The sequence below is a fragment of the Epinephelus moara genome, chromosome 20 (assembly GCF_006386435.1).
Source record: "Epinephelus moara isolate mb chromosome 20, YSFRI_EMoa_1.0, whole genome shotgun sequence".
NCBI lineage: Eukaryota > Metazoa > Chordata > Actinopteri > Perciformes > Serranidae > Epinephelus > Epinephelus moara.
In genome coordinates, this window is record NC_065525.1 from 40,249,748 (window position 1) to 40,265,319 (window position 15,572).

A 15,572-nucleotide genomic window follows, 5' to 3' on the forward strand; every position below is an offset into this window, starting at 1 on the left:
CAGTGTGATACTGGGATTTTCAACTTAACGACAGAAGCTGAATACTTCTCTCACCTCTGTTTTCTAGTTGACTGAAGTAAAGGAAAAACTGAGGGAAAGCTGTGGCTATCAGCAGCTGAGCTCTGAGCAGATAAAACACATCCTGATCAGCACGTCTGTGACTCAGAATAACTTTGTTCCAGACAGGAGGGCTGAGTGATTATCAGCAAAGTGAGGAAGCTGGGAACACACCACCTGTCACCTTATGGGAATAAGAGACTACAGGAGCTGAGGACCAACAGTCTGGTGGTCAGTCGACAGTCCGAACGTTCAGACATGATGAGAGGCCTCTGGCTGCTGCTGGTGCTTGTGGCTGCGGCCACAGCTGAGAGGGTTTTTATTGGGTGAGTTCATCTGTCTCTGCTTTTATTCTGTGCTTTAGCTTTTATGTTGGAATCCATGGCTTGGTTTTGTCTCATGCAGATATCCCTCTGTTCATGAAGGTTATAGTGGTTGTTTTTTAACTGATTCAGAGAACTGTTATTCAGCCCTCAGTTATGTAAATGGGGTGGACAAAAAAATAGAAACACATGTCAGTATAATGTCGTACAATTCAACAGAACCACAGCCTCTGAAATGATCATGAAGTTAAATCAACACCTTTTTAAAACTGAACATTATAACCTTCATGAAGGAGGATTTATTGCAGGGCTGTTACATCAGAGTGCTTTCACTTAGCAAGGTGTACCTAATAAACTGGACACTAAGTGTAACTGTACATTTAAAGCCTGCACAGGGTTTCATTACTTTACTCTTCAGTAGGGCCGGGACAATAACAACAGAATCATGGTTTATACACAAAATCTGAGAAAAATCTGTCAGTGAAATTTGTCTTTAACTTTATTTATTGAGTGTTTTGTCTCAGGAAAGATTAATAAACCAAATCTTACTTGGATGCAGAGGGGAAGCTGTGCAGGTGCTTCTGTGTTTTTATGTGAACACAGTGAAACATTAAGACTGTGTCTGGAGTTATAAAGTACATTAACTAACAAATAAACTATGATACCAGAATAATCTTCATTTGGACATTAAATTTCACACCAACACGTTCAGGTCCATTAACTCAGTGTGGAGTTAATTCAGGAGAAGAACACTCAGTCCTCCTTGTTAAATAAAAGTGTTTAGAGACTTGATGAGGTGGATTTTTTCCTCCCTTGGATGCCTCATAATCAGCACGTCACATAACTGTCAGAGTTGAGAAAGAACATTTGTATTCAGTGGGCAGAAAATGATTCCACTTTTTGTTTAGAGGAGGATTAAATCATAATTACAGTCGTATTAACGGGAACACAGTGGGAGCCACGAGTCCAGGCACCGACTGTTCTGCACAATTAAATACTTTTTATATATCGCTGAGCAGTGAATTAAATCTTCCTGGAGTACAGCACATCGAGGTGAGGAAGAGCATCAGCTGAAAACATGAAATGTAAATAATGACGCTCAGACTGTGAAATTAATTTCTTCTTCTTCCAGAGATCAGGTCATCAGGGTCAATGCAGAGACAGAGGAACAGATCCAACTGCTGCAGGCTCTGGAGACGCAGCTGGAGGGGGAGGTACACACACACACACACACACACACACACACACACATAATGACTGTGTACAGTACAAACACCTACGTACCTCCAGTTTTCTCAGCTGCTTGTTCCAAACAGTTCCTCATGAACTTCCCCTGAAGTACGAGTCGAGTTCAGCGTGAGATGATCCTCCTGACAGTTTAACAGGTTGAAGGTTAACAGAGTCAGAACGTCATTAAGTGTCAGAGGCCCGGCTCATGTTTCTGCTGCACCCTCTGATACAGAAATGAACCCAGAGATTAACCTCTCCTCTTATTTTATTCTATTTATTAAATATTTCTGCTCCTCCACAACGTAAATTAATGCACGTCTAAAAACAAGTAAAACAAAGAAATGTCTTTGACAGATTTTACGAAACTGACTCTAATTTGAGAAAATGATTGTTTTGGTTTCAGGGAATTTTAAGCTTTGACTCAATGTCTTTTGGCCTCATCAAACTTCTGTAATATCTATAATATAAAAGTTATAAAAGTGGGTTTGATAAAGATTGCAATATGATGGTTCAAGTTCAAGAAGCTTTATTTGCCATTTGCACAGATACTGAGCACAGGCACGTTGCAATACTTGAACTTTTCTCTCAGTCACAAAACAAGAAACAAAAAAAGAAGAACAAGTTGTTAAAAGAGACAAAGAAACACAGAGGACAGTTTTTGCTGTAGCTCATCATTATGAAGTAATGTGACAATGTAATGGCTGCAGAATAATGACACCATCTGCATATCAGCCAAGCAGGTGTGTCTGCCACCTGGTACCATCTCGCAGAAAAATGAAGGCTGGATTTACTACACAAAGGAAGTTTTCCTGTCGTAGCTAAACCCAGGTCAGTAACTAGCCTCCGCAGTGGAAATGACAGATGGTGGAACAACTGAAGTCACTGTGAGAAACAAAATGCAGCGTGTCATGTGTCGTTGGTCGTTACAAGGCTGTGAGGAAAACAGAGAGCGATCCAGTTATCTTTGAGAAAACAGCACCGACAATAATACTGCACCACTTTAAACCTTACAGCGAGGTGACACACTGCATCACAGTATGTAAACTCAGGTGGAGTCAGTAGGTACAGAGGAGCTAATGATACGTACAGATACAGAAGTGGTCCACAGGTCAATAACACTCTGTGAGCTGATGAACGGAGCCTAAAACTAAAACTGGAGCCATGAGTTCATATCTGAAGATAAATGATTAGAGTCCAGTCTGTGATGTCACATCATTTCCTGTCTGATCCCAGCTGGACTTCTGGCTCCACCCGGTCTCCACTGAGCTCCCTGTGGACATCCGAGTGCCACGCTCCAGTTTCAGCTTTGTGACGGAGTACCTCAACGCCCACAACATCCCATACTCTGTCCTCATCAACAACCTGCAGGTACACAGTCCGTCATTAACACGCACTCTGATAATGAAACACCTGTGCACCAGAAGAGTCGAGGCATCAAGAGTTCCTGTGTCCTGATTTTAAGACTGAAGGGACAAAATTAATTTGTGTTTTTCTGTACGACACATTCAGGAGCTTCTGGATGAGGAGAAAGCTGAGATGATGCAGAACGAGATGAAGGAGCGCAGCAGCAGGAGCTTTAACTTCGGAGCTTATCATCGTCTGGAGACAGTACGCTCGAGTTACACATGAGACACACACCTTCATCACACACACCTTGTTATAACTCATCTCAGCTTCATATCAGATTCACACCACAGTATTGATTAATGACAAACACACAGCCGTGGAAAGAATACCACAAGTATCAAAGTAGTTACACCACAGTGTGCTGTAGAAATACTGTCACAACTAAAAGTTCTGGATTTGCTCTTAGTTTGGTAAAAAGAAATTCAGTTATCAACATATACTTCAAGTACCAAAAGTAAAAGTTCTCATGATGCAGAATGACACATTTCAGAATAATGTACGTTATATTTCTGGATAATAATCATTGATAGATTATTGTACGCTTAACTTTAATGTTGCAGCTGATAAATTTGGAGCTAATTTTATTTATTTTATATATATTTTTAATGACTGTATATAAAGGACGACATGACAGCTGATCCCTGGTGGCTGGCTACAGTATAGGTCATAAGGTCACAGATAGGACATGAGCCAAACTGAAAACTCAAAGTGCACATCAAATATATTTTTCCCAAACATGGTTTCTGTCATTTTAGGTCATTTTCATCACACTGGTGTTTGTTCATGGGTTCGCTTTTCTGATAAGTTTGAATTTGTTATTTCATGCTGTTAAGAGGAAGGTCGGTATCATGATTGACAGCTGTGTGAGCCAATCAGTGTGCTCATGATCAATGACACTGCTGAGGATTGGTTGGACAGACTCATGGGCGGAAACTTTACACTGCTGCTTCACTTTGTGGTCACTACTGTGCAGAGTCTGGCTCCAAAAGCACAAGATGGCAGCGCTCATATTCAAGGCATTATGAACGTTCAACGTCTATGAGATTAACTTATAATAAAACATCATCATTTATTAGTTGGTTTTATATTTTGTATGAATAATCTGACTCTGTAAAGTATCTAGTAAAACTTTAAATTAAGTGGAGTGCAGTGAAAAGTAAAATATTTGCCTCCAAAATGTAACAGAGTAGAATCACCTCAAGTAAAGTACTAAACTGTACTTAAGTGAACTACTTGAGTAAATGTACAGCTCTCCTGTCAGAGCCACAACGTGAAGACAACATTGTTGAAGTTGTCACTACCTCTTATCCGTTTTTTCACAGGTTTTTTATTCTGTCAGTTAGTTGATTAGTCGATTAACAGCCAAGTATATGAAATGTATTTGTTTTATGAGCAGACACAGTGTGGCACAGTGATTAAAACCATCTTAGAATCAGTCTGACATCAGCTCAGCTCGTTGGTTAACTAAACTTGAGGATGACAAATAAAAAACATCAGATATATTTTGCTTTTTAATTCAGCACATGGTGTTTCCTCTGGTCACAGTATGTTTTAAAATACAGGCCTTTAATTGTTAATGATTGAACCTTTGGTGCAGATGGGTAAGTATCTCTGTTCAGTATCTCACCTTCCTCCTGTGCCTGTGTTATAACTCGTCCTCCTCACAGATCTACAGCTGGATGGACACTCTGGTGGCTCAGTATCCTAATCTGGTCTCCAAGCAGGAGATCGGGAGGTCGTATGAGAACAGACCCATGTATGTGCTCAAGGTACGACATGTAGCTCACACACACATCGCACCTACAGTCAGAGTCTTATCAGCTGCAGTTTGAACTCTGTCAACGTGTTTTAGTTCAGCACAGGAGGAAACAAGCGTCCCGCCATCTGGATCGATACGGGGATCCACTCCAGAGAGTGGGTGTCTCCAGCCACCGGACTGTGGACAGCCAACAAGGTAGGACACGTCCACGAGGCTGAGCAACACAGCGATAGATTCAGTTATAGATTCAATTGAAATTTCTTTGATCTCCTGCAGAGACTGTAAGAAAAAGATCCTTTAGGTATTTGTCTCATAATAAGAGCTGAAGTAACAGAAAATTTGATTTTTTTTAACACTGATGAATCATTTCAGTCATATTTCAAGAAAAAAGAACATTTTAAAAAGTCTTATTGTGTTTTTTCTTTTTTTGGTCATTTTTCATTTTAAATTGAATATTTTGGGGGTTTTAAATGTTGGATAAAATAAGGATTTTTTCTTCTTTATTTTGTTTAGTTCTTTGTTTGTGGATGTTGTTACCTGCAGACGAAGACATGAAAGAGTGTTTTGTACACTTAAAAAATTGAAACTGTTGAGAATGTCACTCCTACAAAATAAAAGCCTTGTTGTTGTTGTTGTTGTTTACAGATTGCCACTGACTATGGTAAGGACACCTCCCTGACCTCCCTCTTGAACACCATGGACATTTACATGCTGCTCCTGACCAACCCTGATGGCTACGCTTACACACACTCTAAGGTGTGTCTCTGTCAGTCAGTGGACACATGATGGACTTTTAAACCCTGAAACATGTTTGATCTCACTTCTTGTTTTCCAGGTTTTGTGACATTTTACATGTCAGGTGAATATTTGAGAGGAAGTCGTAGTTGATATGGTTTACAGTTTAGATCCTAAAAAAAACCCATAAACATACTTTATGTGCTTGACTGATGTGAAACTGTGTGATGTTCAGGACCGTATGTGGCGCAAGACCCGCTCCGAGAACCCAGGCTCCAGGTGCCGCGGAGTCGACCCCAACAGGAACTGGGATGCAGGCTTTGCTGGTCGGTATGGAAGCAGACAGGAAATGCCTCTGCTGCTTTGTGTTGAATAACTTAACTGTGTTAATGCTCATGTTGTGTTCTCGCTCCAGGCCCCGGTGCCAGCAAGAACCCCTGCTCTGAATCTTACCACGGCCCCTCGGCTCACTCTGAGATCGAGGTGAAGAATGTGGTGAACCTGATCGAAAGCCACGGAAACTTCAAGTCCTTCATCTCCGTCCACGCCTACTCCCAGCTGCTCATGTACCCCCACGGCTACTCCTGCAAGAACGTGGCCCATCAGCCGGAGCTGGTAAGGACGGAGAAACACAAAGGGTTAATTAAAACTGACACCTTTTTCCTCTCAGGAAACAAAGTCGCTCTCACACAGGAGAATCACACAGCGAGGCAGCTAAATTTTATTACAAGCTGATATGGAAACGTCTGTCTGTGTTCTCTTCAATAACCGTAATGATTTAAAAAACCAATATCCTTCCTCCTGACAGCTCTAACAGCCTCAGCTGTTCTACTCAGGGTTACACTGTCTTATCTTATTCAGGCTTTATTACTGAAAGTCTAAATTATTTGCTCCTGGATTGATGAATCGACCAATTATAAACTCATCAATACTTCATATGACAAGTGATCTCCCTGAAGTCAGACAGGAATCCTCTGTTTCAGACAAACTGCCTCCAGTTTTCTTGCATATTCAACCCAGTCACACAAAAAAATGTTGGCATCAAACATTTCTGCAAACCACAGATCTGTTAGTCGTGCCCTTTATCATCAACAGTGCTGAGGTGCTTGGTGATGGTTGGGAAAAGATCATGTTTTGGCTTAAAGTACTGCATTTTGGGGGCACAATCCCAGCAGGAAGAGCAGCAGTGTCTCGCTAATGAACAACTGCTTCTCAGTAGGGGTGTAACCGTACACAAAAATCTCGGTTCGGTACGTACCTCGGTACACAAGTTATGGTTCGTTTTTTTTCGGTACAGTAATGAAAAAAATAGACAACTATTAAATATCTTTTACTTATTGGTAACCTTATTAAAACATACCACCACAGCAGTTAACTCTTTTTACACAATTTTTGAATAAAACAAATATATATAAAATCCTGCTTTTTCACATTGTTGAATGAAAATAGAAATATAAAAGTGAAAAATAAAATCCTGCTGTTTTTTTAACACATTTTTTGAATGAAAAATATAAATATACATTTCTGCTTTAACAGTTTTACTCAATTAAAATAAAAAGTATAGTGCAGCTGGTCAGCTTTAAAGCCTGCTCAGATTCAGTTTTACTAGGAACTTACTTAGCTTTCCCACTTTGTTAAAGTGCAGTAAACAAAACATGCTTATATCTAAAGTGCAGCTTAAACAATTTTACTCAACTCCAATGGCGTTGGTTATTTCTTTAGCGCGATGGTCAGGGAAACGCTCTTTCTTTTTAAACGACGACGATATCGTAGTTTGCACCAGATTGCTTTTTCTAGTCGTGCCGGTTAACGTTCAAACTCGGGTGGTGTCGCTTTAGATGCGTTAGCATGTTAGACGTGTTTCCAAGTACATACCCGACCGCTGTTCTGCAGTGTCGGCACACTGCTTTTGTCTTGTCAACTTGTTTATTTCCATCTTCGTATTTTACCCTGAAACCAAAGTGTTCCCAAACGGAGGACTTAAGGTTTGCGGGTGGGTCTTCAGGTTCGTCAGGCTCACTTGCCATGTTGTCAAAATGCGAGAATGCGCTGCACAAAGTGAAAGCGGAGATTTACGGGACTCGGTCCGTCACTCAATTATGTCCGTCGGGGAACTAGATATTTTAAATGGTTCGGCTCGCAAAAACGGAATTAAAAAACAAACAAAATAAAATAAAATAATATCCTGCGCCCAATAATTCGGTACAGGGTCGTGCCGAACTGAAAGTCGCGTACCGAACGGTTTGACACAAATACATGTACCGTTACGGCCCTACTTCTCAGGCAACTATCGCAGCAGGAAACACAGCAACTTCTTGGTAAAAGAACAACTGCTTTTTGGGCCACATTTTCTTGTATCACTGGGCTGACACATTGGAACTTAATGCAGTGGAGTACTTTCACAGCATGGTGTTGTTACTTTAACTTAATTAAAGGCTCGACTTTAACTACAGTCATTTGTCCTTGTCGTCCCTGCAGGACTCTGTTGGCAGAGCAGCGGTGCAGAAACTCACTTCTCTCTATGGCACCCAGTACAAGGTTGGAAGTATCTGTAAAATCATCTGTGAGTAACTTTTTTTTTTTCTCTTTTTGTCCATTTAACTTCACTGCATCTTAAATTCAGATTCACCTCAAACGGCTGAAATGTGTTGTTGTAATCATGATAAATAATAATGAACCGATGGGCTCACAATAAATACAGTAACTTAGGTAAAGAATTATTTATTTCACTTCCTCTAAAAAAACATCATGATTATACAGCTGCTGTCACTGATACCAGCTACTAGTGTCAGTATATCAGACAATAGTAATCCATCTGTAAACATCCATCAGAGAGCACTGACAGATTTATCTTCCGACTGTCAAACGTCCTGCTCAGTATCTGTGTCTTATCACAGTTTTTTGAGAATTCCAGGACTCATTTCTATTTAATGTGTTCATGTAAATCACTGAACACCAGCTGATGTGTCATCAGCTTTTTAAAACTCAAATGTTGCTCTACAAGTGGCTGCTGTCGTGTCCTCACCTTCCCCTCTCCTCTCCTCCTCTCAGATCAAGCCAGCGGCGGCAGCATCGACTGGTCATACGACGTGGGCATCAAATACTCCTTTGCCTTTGAGCTGAGGGACACTGGTCGCTATGGTTTCATCCTGCCAGCCAATCAGATCCTCCCCACGGCCACTGAGACCTGGCTGGCTCTGAAACACATCATGGAGTATGTTCGTGATCATCCTTATTGATCGCTGTGACCCACAGAGGGAAGAGAAACTTTGATATCAGCTAACACTCAAAACAGTTTTCTAGGCTGATGTGTGACGTCTGACTTTAATATCGACCAATAAAGTCATGAACAGCCTCCTTGTGTCTGTGTCTGTCTGTTTGTCTTAATGTGTTCAGCTGTTATACCAGGTCAACTAATTGAGACCTAACACCTGGCATTTCAAATACGTATTTTTTCTCTTTACCTGTAACTTATTACAATCACAGTTACTTTGTGATCTAATTACATAACATGTAACTTGTTCGTTGAAAGGACTAGATGTTGCAGTCCCTCTTGTAGCACCACTTCGAATTCATGGGAAGTTCTTGAAAGATGGCTGCTATGAGGCTTTACCGCCGGGACACATTGTCAGTTGTGTACCTCAGCATCGACGGGTGCTAACACAAGACACCCTCCACTGAGGCAGGCCCACCACAGGTTGATCAAGCCTGGGTGTGTGTCCCAGGGTTAGCTGTTTGCCTTAGCGGACCAGATGGTGTCGTTTCTCTTCAACCACAGCCAATGACTCGTCCTCTCAGCGGTGCTGGCCAGCTCTTTAATGGCCTGTCTCTGAGCCTGTCCCCTGACTCCAACCTCCCAGGAGCTTTGCTGTTGTACTGGCTACAAAGCCCCTGCACCCCACCTCCACCGGGCGCACCTTTACTTTCCAGCCTCTGTCCTCTGCCTCAGCTGCTAAGATGGAGTACCGCAGCTTCTTGCGCTCATACGCTTCTTCCATGGCGTCCTCCCAAGGGACTGTCAGTTCAATGATGTAAACAAGCTGGGAGGAATTAGACCAAAGGACGAGGTCTGGTCGCAGGGTGGTTGTCGCAATCTCCGGGGGGAAAATGAGCCTCTGATCCAAGTCGACTCTAAACTGCCAGTCCCTGGCTGCATTCAGTGGGCCCAGATCAGGGGTTGAGGGGTGGGTCCTCAGCTTGTCTCCCTCCCTAACAAACGATGGTGGGTGTCGGCGCGCATCCTGGTTGTTGAAGGGTTGGGCGTTGATGAATACCCTCTTACACTCAAGTTTGTCAGCTAGACACCTGAGGACCTGGTTGTGTCTCCAAGTGTATCTGCCTTGAGGCTGGTCCTACAGCCAACCAGGATGTGTTTGAGCGTTGCTGGGGTCGTACACAGGGGGCAGGAGGGGTCTTTTCCAAGCCAAAGCTGCAGGTTTGTGGGAGAGGGCAGCAAACCTGCAGCTTTGGCTTGGAAAGACGCATCCTGCCACCAACACTGCAAATGTGTTATTCAGAAATTAGCTGAAGGTGAAATCCTGGAGTTGAAAAACAGCTCAGTTTTTCACACTTGTCGTGCAAACAGTTTATTTTTGGCCAAGTGTTACATGAGATGTAGAATAAAGTGATTTTGATGAAATATCATTATTTTAAGATCAGACTTGAGATTTGGTTTTTTTTTCTGACAGAAGAATTCGTCGCTGCAATGTCTCAGGAGCCATCAGATATTTAAAAATCCAACAGTAATTTCTGTTTTTACAGAAACTGTTTATACAGAATCTGTTTTTACATGCCCCCCCCCCAAGTAAAATATGTTTGAGGAACAAGTTGTTTTCCCGCCTCTAGTTGTCGCCTCCTTTGATTAGCTGACTTTGCCTGACACATTAATTAGCTGCCTGATAAACTCCACTGACTGGGATTAAAATGGGATATCTGAAACAAATCGATATTGAAAACTTCAAGTCATGGCGAGGGAAGAAAGTTGTCGGTCCGTTCATGAGGTTTAACTGTATAATTGGTACAAACGGCTCCGGTAAGTCTTTATGTATAACGGTTGCTAACTCTCTAGCTAACGAGCTAACGTTAGCTGGCGATGCTAACAAGCTAGCTAGCTTAGTTGAATTGAGCTAGTTAGCTAAAGTACGTTAGCTTCCCTACTTTTAACTGGGCTAATTCTTGGACAAATTTTTACATATCCCCCTTTTTACGAATATGAAATATTAACTAATAACTGGATATGTTGTTGGAGGCAATATGAAAACTAGAGCATCTCTGTTTTGTGTAAATTATATATTTTAAGTAATGAATTATGCTCTTTAAAATGTAGGTTAGCTGGGTGTTAGCTTGGAAGTTACATGTTAATGTAGTTATTCAGAGACAAGTTACAGGTGTTAAAACTCTGTAGGTAAGTCCAATGTGATGGACGCCCTGAGCTTTGTCATGGGGGAGCGGGCTGCCTCTCTCCGGGTGAAGCACCTCCGGGACCTGATATACGGAGCCCACATCGGGCGGCCGGTGCAGGACACTGCGCGCGTCACCATGCTGTACTGCGACGATGAGGACCAGGAGACGGCCTTCTGCCGGACCATCGTAGGTCAGTTTAACGAGCTTAGTTGTACATAATATTTACAGGTGTGTAGTTTACTGTTGAGGAAGCCACAGGTGTTTGTTCTAGTGGGGGGCAGGTGAGGGGGGATAAAGCTGTCAAGATGAGCTTCCAGCGCCACAGTAAAGTCAGACCTGCTACTCAGTCATGACTTGTTCTGGCCCTGATTCATGAATTCATAACCATTAATCAAAGTAATGTAGTCATAATAATAACGTCACACAGGCCATTTGGTTTGGTCATTTTGGTGCATGAAGATGTTGGAGGAAGGAGGTGAACTTTATTAACCCTGCATGGTGAAATGACATTTTTTCGTTATATATATTCACACACATGGGCCCGAAATACAGTTGATAGTTAGACAGCTGATTAAAAAAACAGGATCTGTATAAATGCATTAATACAAAGAGATTCTAATCCATTCCTAGAAAGGGTAATAATAACAAAAGTCATGATATTGAAATGAAAGGTCTGCAGAATTTAAATGCTTTTATTTTCAATTCTACTTTAATCAAAGAGATTTTAGACAGTTGAAAAAGAAAGAAATATTTCACCAGGTGTCCCCGTTAGTATCATATAGAAGGATGAACAGCAGTTTTATTTGCAGAGGTCTGATATATATCAGGTGCTGTCCAAACTGCTGTTCATTGCATTTTTCAGGTGACTCCTCTGAGTTTCACATCAACGGGGTGCGTGTCTCTCTGGCCAAATACACAGAGGAGCTGAAGAAGATCGGCATTGTGACCAAAGCTCGAAACTGTCTGGTGTTCCAGGTAAACGCTGTTAGAACAATTGGTGATGATACTCATGATACTCAGCAAATCCTCCAGAAAGCCACAACTATTTACACTTCTTCTGGACATTGTGTTCTTGCAGGTGAATTTTCTTTGTTGCAGACAGGGCATCATTACACTTTACCTGCTTGTAAAACTAACTGGTATTCAAAATCTTTTATTACCCCGCTACCATAACCCATCCTTTTTCAGCATCAGCAACACTGTACAGCGCATCACTGTATATATCTACACTCTAGAGACGACCTGAAATAACAATCACATTCCATTTGGTCGAAGATATGTGTTTAATAAACACTTTAATTTATACAGTGTATTTAACTTCTAGGAGATTCACTGAGTTCAGGTGAAGAAGAACCTTATTAAAGTCTTAAAGATTTTTTAATCAGCAGTGAAAGCAGTGTTGGGTGAGTTTAAATGTGAAGGTGCAAGTTCTAATTGTGCAGCCCTGATATATACCCAAAATATTATGCTGTTTTGCCGAGACAGTTTTCATAGTGAGGAGATCTACAGCTGTATGAATGATAAGCTCTGTGACCCAGTTTGTGAAACTAAAGAACAATCAGGTGTGACTGTGAGCATTTATAATGACTGGTTGTTATAATGCCTTACAAACAAGTGTGTTGGTCCCGATGTTTTTCACCAGGGGGCAGTGGAGTCCATCGCTCTGAAGGACCCAAAGGAGAGGACCAAGATGTTTGAGACCATCAGTCAGTCCAATGAGTACGCTGCAGAGTACAATAAGAAGAAAGAGGCCCTGCTGAAGGCCAAAGAGGACACTCATTTTCACTTCAACAAGAAGAAGTCTGCTACTGTCGAGAGGAAACAGGTGTCCCAGGAAAGAGCAGAGGTAAAGTCACACAAAAATAAAAATAGGATCCGTCTGTACACCCAGCTACAGTGGCCTGTTCACTCCAGTCCTCAAAGTCACCACACACCTGCAGATATTTGCTACATTCATAACCACTCACAGAAAAACTGTCTGGCTGAGAGCAGGCCGCTTGTAGGGTAGTCTCGCGTGACCAGCGTCCCTTACTTCGAAATGGGAGTCTGGGGACATTCGTCTTTCGTTTTGTAATAGAAATGGGCGGGGATATCCAGACCACGTGACGGCGTTGCCATAGGTACAGCATGCTGTAAATCCTTAATTTCTCCAATCTTGTGCACGTTGCAGCTCTGCAGCTGAATCAAATGAAATCATATTCATTTTAATCTCTTCTTGCGATGCACTTAACACTTCCTTTTCTGTTGTACTACGGACAATAATTCGGGGAACAGCAATTCCAGTGTAGGCGGGTGTAAGGCAAAGCTAATCAGCTGTTGGTCGAGGAAGTATGGAAGTACACGGATTTGGATCCAATCACATCACTGCCGCTGGGAGCCAGCGCTAGTTCTATTACAACTTTCCCATGGGAATGTCCACAGATGACAGAGTCAGCCAGTGTGCTGACGTCATCGGCGTCTGTGTAAAAGACTACTTGTAGGGCTGCACCTAACAATTATTTTTTAATCGATTCATATGACGATTTTGTTTGATTAGTCAACTAATCTAACAACTAATTTATCAATCATTCAAAAGGTTATTTATAGCCAAATAACAATGTTAGATGACACATGCAGTATCATTAGCGGCGGTGCAGAAAGTTTAAGTGACTACTACGAACAGAAACACATTCAGCGTGTGGATAATCCTGATAGATCATGCCTTGGTGGGACAAAAAGTGAACAGGATGGTGCTTTCTGCTGCCATCTTGTCAAAGAGCTCTGGGGTGGTTTCACTTTGAGTATCTGTGCGCTGCATGTGTTCTGCTGAGAAGAAGTCATTTTCAGTTTGTAGGCGAGGTTTTCAGCTGCACTTGTTCTCTGGAGGAATCCATGTTTTAACCAGGTGCAGCCTACTTTATTGTGACGCACCGACGCGCATTTTGCAAAATTTTTCGTAGTCAATTACGTCAATGAATCATTCCACCCCTTGTGGCTTGTATTAATTTTCCTATAAGAAAACAATAAGAGAATACAATGCTGCAACAGTATCATCACTTATGCTGCTTTTGCTGCTTCCAGAATTAGGGACTTAACTGTCTCCCTGAAAACATAAAAACAACAACAACAAAAGAAAGGCATCTAGAATGATCCAGACTTGTCATTGAATAACTTGGTAACATAACTTAGTTCAGCTTTCACTACAGGTTCACCTGAAATTAAAAAGTTAATTTGACCCTGCATGACGGCAGAAGTGTCGATGTTCTGACACATTAAGGACAGGTAAGAAAACATGCTGTCATATAGAGAGGAGACACCTGGTCATCATTGGCGATACAAGGACACACTTTTGTACAATCTGTCCTGTGAGGCCTTCACAGTGATGGATCTGCTTGTGTACACAAAAAGAGACAGATGTGTTTTTTTTGTAACTCCCCTGTGAGGTGGATGTGAGTGTCAGATTGACAGTTTTGGATGGTTATGAGAATTGCTGGACTCAGCCCCTCCTGGAGGGGGTTTCAGACACCGTTGGACTATCAGACGAACATTTTGGTCTCTGGACACTTTAACTGCTCTCAGATTGGATTTTGAGCTCAATGAGCCAGGCCATGATGTAGCTGTGATTGCATTGTGATAAAATGCTGTGGATGTCTGGACTGCACCCGAGGCGCAGGTGGTCACACTGTGATGCAGTGTGACTGTAAAGTAACACATCCTGATGGATATGAATTCCATCTGTCCTGAACTGATGGCTGAATTTCTCAGGCTGGTATTCTGAAATACAGCTTCAGTGGGCAGAACTAGGGACGTCCCCAACAACTAATGTCCCTGACGTTTAAATGGAAGTTAACCCTTAGACTAGTTGAGTCTAGAGTTTATGTTGCTTTACAACATAACCACTGTGAAACAATCAGAAAATAACGTTTTATTGATCTGATTCACCANTTCCATCTGTCCTGAACTGACAGGGGGGGGGGGGCAACTTTTTATTCATTGGATTAAAATGTGCTATATCGTGATATGTATCGTTATCTGGATATGAAATGATCTATATGAGTGATAGGAGATTTTGGTCATATCACCCAGCGCCTAGTTGAGTCGTTTGAAAATAAGAAAACACTCAGGAAACACAATTAATAACACAATTTAATCTGTAAGGTTAAACATTGTCTGTAAAAATAATGTGTATATTATAAAAGCCGTTTGAAATCGTTGATCACATTTTTAAATAACCAAATCATATACTAGATGTCACTGAATTGTGCGGCACTCTGCACCGTGCGTTATGAACATCAGACGTTATCCTACAAAGCATGACAACAACACAATGAATAACACTTTACAAATCACTTTTATTTACTGAGTATTTAACGTCCAGATTTATCTCTATTCAGGGTTCAACGCTAAGGTTTTTTTTTTCACTTGCCCGGTCGGGCAAGTTGGTCAGAGATCTACTTGCCTGAAGTCAGTTTTTACTTGCCCTATAAAAATTGTTTAATATAAGCGGCTATGAAATAACAAAGACTGCAGTTATTTTTATGTTATGTAATCTTTATTCATACTGTATTTATTAATTAAAACAACATATGTCATGTATTGTAGCTTAATTCCTACACAAAAATGACAGTGTCAGGGCTTAAAGTGAAAAATTTGTCAATCGTTCTCCATCTATAATTTTG

General features: G+C 41.5%; 2 protein-coding genes across 2 annotated transcripts in view; both read left to right on the forward strand.

Moving 5' to 3' along the window:
* Positions 1 to 226: 226 nt before the first annotated feature.
* cpa4 (carboxypeptidase A4) lies at positions 227 to 8,866 on the forward strand. The gene is made up of 11 exons (XM_050073840.1): positions 227 to 383; positions 1,513 to 1,594; positions 2,844 to 2,978; positions 3,120 to 3,218; positions 4,685 to 4,786; positions 4,870 to 4,971; positions 5,422 to 5,532; positions 5,747 to 5,837; positions 5,927 to 6,126; positions 7,990 to 8,074; positions 8,563 to 8,866. Exons 1-11 carry the CDS (start codon positions 316 to 318, stop codon positions 8,748 to 8,750), a joined length of 1,263 nt encoding a protein of 420 aa, XP_049929797.1. The 5' UTR covers positions 227 to 315; the 3' UTR covers positions 8,751 to 8,866.
* Positions 8,867 to 10,434: 1,568 nt separating this feature from the next.
* Positions 10,435 to 15,572, forward strand: part of smc1b (structural maintenance of chromosomes 1B) — a 21,034-nt gene continuing 15,896 nt past the window's right edge. The window contains 4 exon segments of the mRNA XM_050073805.1: positions 10,435 to 10,543; positions 10,916 to 11,104; positions 11,777 to 11,889; positions 12,557 to 12,760. Coding sequence (XP_049929762.1) covers positions 10,435 to 10,543; positions 10,916 to 11,104; positions 11,777 to 11,889; positions 12,557 to 12,760 — 615 coding nt within the window.

Coding starts and splice junctions, on each gene's coding strand:
- cpa4 (XM_050073840.1), top strand. CDS start 316: ATGATGAGAGGCCTCTGGCTGCTGCTGGTGCTTGTGGCTGCGGCCACA. Junction 4,972..5,421: donor GACTGTGGACAGCCAACAAG/GTAGGACACGTC, acceptor TGTTGTTTACAG/ATTGCCACTGACTATGGTAA. Junction 8,075..8,562: donor AAGTATCTGTAAAATCATCT/GTGAGTAACTTT, acceptor TCCTCCTCTCAG/ATCAAGCCAGCGGCGGCAGC.